Source organism: Cherax quadricarinatus, chromosome 55 (genome assembly GCF_038502225.1).
Source record: "Cherax quadricarinatus isolate ZL_2023a chromosome 55, ASM3850222v1, whole genome shotgun sequence".
In the NCBI taxonomy this organism is placed as follows: Eukaryota; Metazoa; Arthropoda; class Malacostraca; order Decapoda; family Parastacidae; genus Cherax; species Cherax quadricarinatus.
In genome coordinates this window covers 7,401,753-7,413,844 of record NC_091346.1, presented here as the reverse complement: position 1 = coordinate 7,413,844, position 12,092 = coordinate 7,401,753, and the positions used below count along the sequence as shown (strand labels likewise).

At 39.5% G+C, this 12,092-nt stretch overlaps 1 protein-coding gene across 14 annotated transcripts in view; it reads right to left on the bottom strand.

The window, feature by feature from the left end:
- Nucleotides 1–12,092, bottom strand: part of nwk (nervous wreck) — a 563,357-nt gene that overhangs the window by 105,138 nt on the left and 446,127 nt on the right. For all 14 annotated transcript variants that reach the window (XM_070096788.1, XM_070096797.1, XM_070096793.1 and 11 more), the window contains one exon: nt 8,630–8,693. In XM_070096788.1, coding sequence (XP_069952889.1) covers nt 8,630–8,693 — 64 coding nt within the window. The remainder of the gene's footprint in view (nt 1–8,629; nt 8,694–12,092) is intronic.

Genomic DNA, 12,092 nt, shown 5'->3' with positions numbered 1-12,092 from the left:
ATGTTACAGGAAAAGTAAGCCTACCAACATGGTGGAATGTTACAGGAACAGTAAGCCTACCAACATGGTGGAATGTTACAGGAACAGTAAACCTACCAACATGGTGGAATGTTACAGGAACAGTAAGCATACCAACATGGTGGAATGTTACAGGAACAGTAAGCCTACCAACATGGTGGAATGTTACAGGAACAGTAAGCCTACCAACATGGTGGAATGTTACAGGAACAGTAAACCTACCAACATGGTGGAATGTTACAGGAACAGTAAGCATACCAACATGGTGGAATGTTACAGGAACAGTAAGCATACCAACATGGTGGAATGTTACAGGAACAGTAAGCCTACCAACATGGTGGAATGTTACTGGAACAATAAGCATACCAACATGGTGGAATGTTACAGGAACAGTAAGCATACCAACATGGTGGAATGTTACAGGAACAGTAAGCCTATCAACATGGTGGAATGTTACAGGAACAGTAAGCATACCAACATGGTGGAATGTTACTGGAACAGTAAGCATACCAACATGGTGGAATGTTACAGGAACAGTAAACCTACCAACATGGTGGAATGTTACAGGAAAAGTAAGATACCAACATGGTGGAATGTTACAGGAACAGTAAGCCTACCAACATGGTGGAATGTTACAGGAACAGTAAACCTACCAACATGGTGGAATGTTACAGGAACAGTAAGCCTACCAACATGGTGGAATGTTACTGGAACAGTAAGCATACCAACATGGTGGAATGTTAAAGGAACAGTAAGCCTACCAACATGGTGGAATGTTACAGGAACAGTAAACCTACCAACATGGTGGAATGTTACAGGAACAGTAAGCATACCAACATGGTGGAATGTTACTGGAACAGTAAGCATACCAACATGGTGGAATGTTACAGGAACAGTAAACCTACCAACATGGTGGAATGTTACAGGAACAGTAAGCCTACCAACATGGTGAAATGTTACAGGAACAGTAAGCATACCAACATGGTGGAATGTTACAGGAACAGTAAGCCTACCAACATGGTGGAATGTTACAGGAACAATAAACCTACCAACATGGTGGAATGTTACAGGAACAGTAAGCATACCAACATGGTGGAATGTTACTGGAACAGTAAGCATACCAACATGGTGGAATGTTACAGGAACAGTAAGCATACCAACATGGTGGAATGTTACTGGAACAGTAAGCATACCAACATGGTGGAATGTTACAGGAACAGTAAACCTACCAACATGGTGGAATGTTACAGGAAAAGTAAGCATACCAACATGGTGGAATGTTACAGGAACAGTAAGCCTACCAACATGGTGGAATGTTACAGGAACAGTAAGCCTACCAACATGGTGGAATGTTACAGGAACAGTAAGCATACCAACATGGTGGAATGTTACAGGAACAGTAAGCCTACCAACATGGTGGAATGTTACAGGAACAGTAAGCCTACCAACATGGTGGAATGTTACAGGAACAGTAAACCTACCAACATGGTGGAATGTTACAGGAAAAGTAAGCATACCAACATGGCGGAATGTTACTGGAACAGTAAGCATACCAACATGGTGGAATGTTACAGGAACAGTAAGCATACCAACATGGTGGAATGTTACAGGAACAGTAAGCATACCAACATGGTGGAATGTTACAGGAACAGTAATCATACAAACATGGTGGAATGTTACAGGAACAGTAAGCATACCAACATGGTGGAATGTTACAGGAACAGTAAGCCTACCAACATGGTGGAATGTTACAGGAACAGTAAGCATACCAACATGGTGGAATGTTACAGGAACAATAAGCCTACCAACATGTTGGAATGTTACAGGAACAGTAAGCATACCAACATGGTGGAATGTTACTGGAACAGTAAGCCTACCAACATGGTGGAATGTTACAGGAACAGTAAGCATACCAACATGGTGGAATGTTACAGGAACAGTAAGCATACCAACATGGTGGAATGTTACAGGAACAGTAAACCTACCAACATGGTGGAATGTTACTGGAACAGTAAACCTATCAACATGGTGGAATGTTACAGGAACAGTAAACCTACCAACATGGTGGAATATTACTGGAACAGTAAGCCTACCAACATGGTGGAATGTTACAGGAACAGTAAGCCTACCAACATGGTGGAATGTTACAGGAACAGTAAGCATACCAACATGGTGGAATGTTACAGGAACAGTAAGCATACCAACATGGTGGAATGTTACTGGAACAGTAAGCCTACCAACATGGTGGAATGTTACAGGAACAGTAAGCATACCAACATGGTGGAATGTTACAGGAACAGTAAGCCTACCAACATGGTGGAATGTTACTGGAACAGTAAACCTACCAACATGGTGGAATGTTACAGGAACAGTAAGCATACCAACATGGTGGAATGTTACTGGAACAGTAAGCATACCAACATGGTGGAATGTTACAGGAACAGTAAGCATACCAACATGGTGGAATGTTACAGGAACAGTAAGCATACCAACATGGTGGAATGTTACTGGAACAGTAAGCATACCAACATGGTGGAATGTTACAGGAACAGTAAGCATACCAACATGGTGGAATGTTACTGGAACAATAAGCCTACAAACAGATAAGGATGCAACAGGAGCAATAAGCCTAGAAACAGATAAGGATGCAACAGGAACAACAGATATGTAACAACAACACTGAAAGTACAACGAAGTGCACAACAGTAACACTAAACATACAAACAGAATTATGACACAGCAACAGCAAATGTACAAACAGTATGTAACAGATGCACGCAGACGTACGAAATGGGAACAAGAAACGTAACTAACAGAAGTATGACAGACACACACCTACACAAGGACACAGCAGAATGAAATTATCTGAATGAAATATATCTGTGACAACTCTGATTATAACTTTACCTTGGGAAATATTATATATATATATATATATATATATATATATATATATATATATATATATATATATATATATATATATATATATATATATATGTCGAGTCGAATACGTAAAACTTGCGATTTTGGCTTAAATAGAAACGCACTTCTTGCTGAATAGGGCAAGCGAAAAACTGTGTATGCCATAATTTCGCAAATCACTGTCTTTGCAGAAGCGCTCAGACACAACAGTTTAGATGTCCCTCCAAACTGTCAATAAATATTACCCTGCTCACACTCCAACAGCTCGTCAGGTCCCAAAAATCATTTGTCTCTATTCACTCGTATCTAACACGCTCACACACGCTTGCTGGAAGTCCAAGCTCCTCGCCAACAACACCTCCTTTACCCCCTCCCTCCAACCTTTTCGAGGACGACCCCTACCCCTCCATCCTTCCCCTACAGATTTATACGCTTTCCAAGTCATTCTACTTTGATTAATTCTCTCTAAATGACCAAACCACCTTAACCCCTCTTCAGTCCTCTGATTAATAATTTTAGTAACTCCACACCTCCTAATTTCCACACTCCGAATTCTCTGAACAATATTTACACCACACACAGCCCTTAGACAGGTCAAAATAGAAGGTTACAATATAAAACGCTTAGATAGGAACAGAAAGGGTGGTGGAGTATGTACCTACATTAGAAATGACTTAGCTTACAACCCAAGACCTGATTTAAATAACAATAAACTGGAAATTCTATGGTTTGAAGTGCTGCTTCCCAAGACCAAACCCATCTTAGTAGGAACTAGTTGCCGCTCTCCTACCCAGGACCAGTTCTTAGAAGACTTTTCCAGTCTTGTCCGGAGTTGAAAACAATTGCGAGACAATAATACTGGGCGACTTCAATATCTGTTTTCAGCAGCAAAATAACGGGCTATGCAAAAGGTATAAGCAAATTCTAGGATTAAATAGCTACACTCAACTAATTAATACACCAACCCGGATCACACAGTTCTCAGCCACCCTAATTGACCACATACTTTGTAACCGCTCTGAGAACATTAGTCAGTCAGGCGTCATTACCACAGGTCTTAGTGATCATTTCATCATTTACTGCACCAGGAAAATCACTAGGGATAGGATAGGCCTACACAGGACAATAAAAATGAGGTCAACTAGAAACTACAGTAAAGAAACACTGGTAAATAGGCTACACAATTGTGACTGGACAGAGATAACAAGTTGCACGGACGTAAACGATGCCTGGGAAAAATTCAAAACAATGTTCACTACCATCCTTGATAATATTGCACCAGTTAAAGAGGTTAGAATTAAACGAAGAACTGAACCCTGGATGACTACTGAGATATTAGATAATATGAAACTCAGAGACCAGCTGCTAAAAAGATTTAAAGCAAACAGACAGGATATTGCAGCACTAAATGAATTCCAAAGGGTGAGGAACAGAGTACAGAGACTTATAAAAGGAGCAAAGGCAAAGCACTATTGCTCAAATATTGAAGAGTATAAGCATAACCCCAGAAAGCTCTGGCAACAACTAAAACAGTTGGGGTATAGCCATAAGCCAGTAGATAGGTCTAACATAGTACTCACTATCGATAATGAGGTATGCCACGAAACATCTAAGGTGGCAAATTGCTTTAATTCCTACTACACATCTGTTGCATCAACACTAGTAAGTAAACTACCAGCTGCATCAAATACCTTTAACACAGACTCTGATAAGTTTCAAACATACTATACCAATAAAGGGGTAACCCCAAACAGTTTTCAACTAGTAAGTGTATCTCATGACTTCATTCAAAAAGAACTAAGCAGGTTAAACCCAACTAAGAGCACAGGCCCTGATAACATCCCGTCTAAGTTCCTAAAAGATCGTGCTTCTGAACTGTCAATCCCTATTGCTCACATAATAAATCTATCAATCACCACTAATACCGTACCGGAGGGGTTCAAGGAGGCCAGAGTTACTCCTATCTTCAAGAAAAATAATAGGTCTGATGTAAGCAACTATAGGCCTGTTAGTATACTCAGTATAATATCTAAAATTCTGGAGAGGGCGGTGTATTCTCAAGTAGTTAAGTACCTTAATGACAACAGCATTCTCCATAGCAATCAATCGGGCTTTAGAAGATCCTACTCAACCGACACCTCCCTTATTAATCTGATGGATTACCTGAGAACTGAAATGTCAAAGGGGAACCTCATAGGTATGGTAACCTTAGACCTGCAAAAGGCCTTCGATACTGTCAACCACAATATATTATGTAAGAAACTTCAAGCTATCGGTATAGGTTCTGTAGACTGGTTTAAATCCTACCTTAGCAACAGGAGACAAATAGTCAAAATCAACAAAACGGAATCAGAACCCCTGCCGATAACATGTGGAGTTCCCCAAGGTAGTATTCTGGGTCCCTTATTATTCTTATGTTATGTCAATGATATGCCTATCAGTGTCAAGTGCAAACTCCTACTGTATGCAGATGACAGTGCTCTGTTAGTGACAGGTAAAGACCCACAAGATATTGCTAATGTTTTAACACTGGAACTGGAGTCCTGCAGCAAATGGTTAGTAGACAACAAACTATCATTACACCTAGGGAAAACTGAAGCCATTCTCTTTGGCACGAAACATAAACTGAGAAGGGTAAATAATTTTAATATTCAGTGTAATGGGGAGCCCATCACTTTGGTTTCATCAGTAAAATATCTGGGAATCCCCTTTGACCCATGCATGTTAGGAGAATTGATAGGGAACAGTGTAGTAAAGAAAGCGAATGCCAGACTGAAGTTCCTGTATAGACAAGCACAGTGTCTACCTACTGAGGCTCGCAGGACCCTATGTCTAGCCCTTATACAATGCCATATGGATTACGCTTGCTCTTCATGGTACTCTGCCTTGACAAAAAAACTGAAAGATAGACTGCAAATCACCCAGAACAAAATCGTAAGATTCATCCTGGGGCTGGGACCAAGAGAACATGTAGGCCAGGATGAATTACAGCAGTTGGATATGCTGAATGTTGAAGACAGAGTAAAAGAACTGAAGCTAAATCATGTTTATAAAATTGCTCACAAACAATGTCCAGAATATCTTGCTGTCAATTTTGTCAAGGTTGGGAACCAAAGCAATCATAGTACTAGGGGGAGAGAGCACAACTTTGTAGTACCCACAGTCATTGGCCAGGCTTCAAACACCTTTTATTGTACAGCAATAAAGGAATGGAACAGACTGCCTGCACATGTCAAAGCCAGTCATAGCATGAACCAGTTCAAGAAGAGTGCCAAAAGGTGTCTGATGAATGTAGCTACAGAAAGGGAGGGGAATGATTTTCTATTTTTTAGCTAACATACGTGTAAATTTTACCTTATTCCTAGTAATGACCCTCGAATTGTAGATAGTCTTAATGACCCTCGTGTAGTAGATAGTCTTTTTAGTATAATAATAAGATGTTATCTTCATTGTAGAATAATAAGAAAATATTATAACCTTTATATTATAATAATAAGGTAAAAGGACCCCAATGGAAATAAGTCACTCTCTCTGACTTATTGGGTTATCCCAGGTTCTCTACACATATGCTGCTATGTATGATAATTCTATGTAACTGTATTTGTGTATACCTGAATAAACTTACTTACTTACTTAATCTCCACTGCCTCAAGCCGCCTCCTCACTGCAGCATTTGCAACCCATGGTTCGCACCCATATAAGAGTGTTGGTACCACTATACACTTTCATACATTCCCTTCTTTGCCTCCATAGATAACGTTTTTTTGTCTCCACATATACCTCAACGCACCACTCACCTTTTTTCCTTCATCAATTCTATGGTTAACCTCATCCTTCATAAATCCATCAGCTGACTCATCAACATCCAAATATCTGAAAACATTCACTCTTTCGATACTCCCTCTCTCCAATGTGATATCCATTTTTTCTTTATCTAAATATTTTGTATATATATATATATATATATATATATATATATATATATATATATATATATATATATATATATATATATATATATATATATTCTTTCTTTCTTTCAACACACCGGCCATATCCCACCGAGGCGGGGTGGCCCAAAAGGAAAAACGAAAGCTTCTCCTTTTACATTTAGTAATATATACAGGAGAAGGGGTTACCAGCCCCTTGCTCCCGGCAGTTTAGTCGCCTCTTACAACACGCATGGCTTACGGAGGAAGAATTCTGTTCCACTTCCCCATGGAGGTAAGAGGAAATAAACACGAACAAGAACTAGAAAGTAAATAGAAGAAAACCCAAAGGGGTGTGCATATATATGCTTGTACATGTATGTGTAGTGTGACCTAAGTGTAAGTAGAAGTAGTAAGACATACCTGAAATCTTGCATGTGTATGAGACAGAAAAAAAAGACACCAGCAATCCTACCATCATGTAAAACAATTACAGGCTTCAGTTTCACACTCACTTGGCAGGACGGTAGTACCTCCCTGGGTGGTTGCTGTCTACCAACCTACTACCTATATATATATATATATATATATATATATATATATATATATATATATATATATATATATATATATATACAAGAAAAACTTTCATCATTCACTCCATCACTGTCTTGCCAGAAGCATGCCTACACTACAGTTTTTAAACTGCAACATTAACACCCCTCCTTCAGAGTGCAGACACTGAACTTCACATCTCCCGGACTCAAGTCCGGCCTCCCAGTTTCCCTGAATCCCTTCATAAATGTTACTTTTCAACACTCCAACAGCACGTCAAGAATTAAAAACCATTTGTCTCCATTCACTCCTATCAAATACGCTCACGCATGCTTGCTGGAAGTCCAAGCCCATTACACACAAAACCTCTTTTACCCCCTCCCTCCAACCTTTCCTTGGCCGACCCCTAACCCGCCTTCCCTCCACTACGGATTTATACACTCTCGAAGTCATTCTGTTTCGTTCCATTCTTTCTACATGTCCAAACCACCTCAGCAACCCCTCCTCAGCCCTCTGAATAATAGTTTTGGTAATCCCACACCTCCTCCTAATTTTCAAACTATGAATTCTCTGCATTATATTCACACCACACATTGCCCTCAGACATGACATCTCCACTGCCTCCAGCCTTCTCCTTGTTGCAACATTCACCACCCATGCTTCACACCCATATAGGAGTGAAGCATATATATATATATATATATATATATATATATATATATATATATATATATATATATATATATATATATATATATATACATACATACATACAGGAGAAGGGGTTACTAGCTCCTTTCTCCCGGCATTTTAGTCACCTCTTACGACATGCAAGGCTTATAGATATATATAAACACTTATAACAATCAGAAGATTGTTCTGAGGTTTGAACTGCTGGTATGTCAGGGAACTGCCTACACTCAGGTAATTGTACTGAAATCAAAGATAACTTTACCAACCTGGTAAGTATCATGAGCAAGTAGAAAAATATAATAAACATCTTGAGACAAATTATGGTGAACCTCAACATATTTTAAGATGTAGAAAATATGCGACATATCAAGGCTACACAAGTTATTCCAAGCGTTACATTGAAAAAAGTCACTTGTTGGCGAAACATCTCCATCAACAAAATTATTATAATCAACATGTTGGTATTACTATTAATATAATGATCTTGTGTGAGGTAGTGAGCATCTTACCTTGGCACTGTTTTTCTGTAGAGATTGTATGGACTGGAATATAGAACCTTTCTTTCTCTTTAACCTGCGGAAATAAGAGAAAATTATTGCAGAAACAAGAAATGGCATTAGCTTATAAATTCACAATTACTCTTCTCTAAGTTAATTAAACATCTCTAAGTTACTTATTTCTTAAAAAAAAAGTTTGGGATGCAATGCTCTGAATCATTTTTTTTAAATGAGTAAAATTATCATATTTGCAAAAAGCGCGAAACCCGAATGGGTCGCTAAGCGTTGTTATTATGGATCAAAGCCACGGCCACTCTAGGGGTCAGAATCTTGTGATAAACTTTTGTGCTTTCTGTAACTTATTATATTTCCGGCCAATACCATGCAACAAACTCTGTGATTGGTTGTGATTCACAAACAGGTGCAACCATAGGTAGGGAAACGTGTAAACATCAAAACGTTGATCAATCGTTGCAAGTTGCAGGAATGGTTGTGCACTTCCCTGGGCCTCCCTACTAGCACTCTCATTAACTGTTCTCACGGGAGAGAGAGAGAGGGGGGGGGGACAGATGAGCAACGGAAATATACTGTACATTATTTAGCCTCAAGTGTCTGGTGCTTGTAGAATACACTTTTTTTTGTAAGCACATGTATAGGGAAATGTAAAAGCACACGTATTTAACAATGATTCATCGTCTGGGAAACAAAAAAAAAATACTGATCACAATATTTAGGATCGCACTACAACCAGAGCAACATAAAATGTATGGGAAGGGAAGAATCTTCTTCCCCAGTAAGTACGGGATAAAATACTGTATTCTTGGGTGCTGGAGGGAACAGTAAGTGTATACAAGGACACCTTACGTTCTCTTGAAGTCTTCTTCACCGACAAGTAACTACTACCTTAGACAATAAGGTGTAAGGGTAAGCCATGGGAAGTTCTTGGCCAAATGACTACAAGCTATACTGAGTGTGCAGTGGAAGCAAGACCTGAGTCAGGAGAATATTTCTCATATCTCCCTATAACCACCATACCTCCAACATATGTAAACATCATGTGATGTCTGTGTAACATGAGCTCTCAACATGTAACTCACTTATCAGTCCATGTAATTATTATTATAACATAGAAAAGCAGCTAACTGATCATAACTGCTCCTTAAGTATTATGATAACTTCACAAAAACAACACTAACTCCTCTATCACTCATACTGAAACGCAGTTTCCAGACAAAACTTCCTCCAAGGCCATCATTAACTCGCATAAACCCAATACAATACGTTATTAAGATGCTTCAAGCTAACTAAATAATATTACATAAATTCAGATGCTCTGGAGTGAGTTATCAAATAAAACAAATTGTATATACGTACAATCTTTCTTTAAAACATCCATTATCAAACGTTTTAAAAGATCTCTTATTAAATATTTCAAAGCAACATTCATCAGTTAAAATACCTGCAGTCATCACAATGATTTGTTAGTAAAAGTGTCGAGAATTTTTTAACGTTAAAGTTGCTGACAAGAGTGAAGCACAGTTATATCACGGTGGAGTGACACTTAGCACATCCCTTCCACTGCAGCACCGTGACAGCAGCAGCACCACACAGCATCATAACAGCAGCATGATACTGCATCATAACAGCAGCATGATACAGCATCATAACAGCAGCATGATACAGCATCATAACAGCAGCACCATACTGCATCATAACAGTAGCATGATACAGCATCATAACAGCAGCATGATACAGCATCATAACAGCAGCATGATACAGCATCATAACAGCAGCACCATACTGCATCATAACAGCAGCATGATACAGCATCATAACAGCAGCATGATACAGCATCATAACAGCAGCATGATACAGCATCATAACAGCAGCACCATACTGCATCATAACAGCAGCATGATACTGCATCATAACAGCAGCATAATACAGCATCATAACAGCAGTATGATACAGCATCATAACAGCAGCACCATACTGCATCATAACAGTAGCATGATACAGCATCATAACAGCAGCATGATACAGCATCATAACAGCAGCATGATACAGCATCATAACAGCAGCAAGATACTGCATCATAACAGCAGCATGATACAGCATCATAGCAGCACCATACTGCATCATAACAGCAGCATGATACAGCATCATAACAGCAGCATGATACAGCATCATAACAGCAGCACCATACTGCATCATAACAGCAGCATGATACAGCATCACAACAGCAGCATGATACAGCATCATAACAGCAGCATGATACAGCATCATAACAGCAGCATGATACAGCATCATAACAGCAGCACCATACTGCATCATAACAGCAGCACCATACTGCATCATAACAGCAGCATGATACAGCATCATAACAGCAGCAAGATGCAGCATCATAACAGCAGCATGATACAGCATAATAAAAGCAGCATGATACAGCATCATAACAGCAGCATGATACAGCATCATAACAGCAGCATGATACAGCATCATAACAGCAGCATGACACAGCATCATAGCAGCACGATACAGCATCATAACAGCAGTATGATACAGCATCATAACAGCAAAACGATACTTCACAGCAGGAGCATGATACAGCATCATAACAGCAAGATACAGCATCTTAACAGCAGTATGACACAGCATCATAACAGCAGCACGATACAGCATCATAGCAGAACGATACAGCATCTTAACAGCACCAAGACGCAGCATCATAACAGCAGCACGATACAGCATCACAACAGCAGCATGACACAGCATCATAGCAGCACGATACATCACAACAGCAGCATGACACAGCATCATAACAGCAGCACGATACAGCATCATAACAGCAGCACGATACAGCATCATAGCAGCATGACACAGGACGATACAGCATCATAACAGCAAGATGCAGCATCATAACAGCAGAACGATACAGCATCATAGCAGCAGCAAGATACAGCATCATAACAGCATGATACAGCATCAGAACAGCAGAATGATACAGCATCATAACAGCAGCATGATACAGCATCATAGCAGCACGATACAGCATAACAGCAAGATACAGCATCATAACAGCATGATACAGCATCATAACAACAGCATGATACAGCATCATAACAGCATGATACAGCATCATAACAGCAAGATACAGCATCACAACAGCAGCACGATACAGCATCATAACAGCATGATACAGCATCAAAGCAGCAAGATACAGCATACCAGCAGCATGATACAGCATCATAACAACAGCATGATACAGCATCATAGAAGCACGATACAGCATCATAACAGCAGCAAGATAAAGCATCATAACAGCAGCATGATACAGCATCATAACAGCAGAACGATACAGCATCATAACAGCACGATACAGTATCATAACAGCAGCACGATACAGTTCATAACAGCAGCACGATACAGCATCATAGCAGCAGCATGATACAGTATAACAGCACGATACAGTATC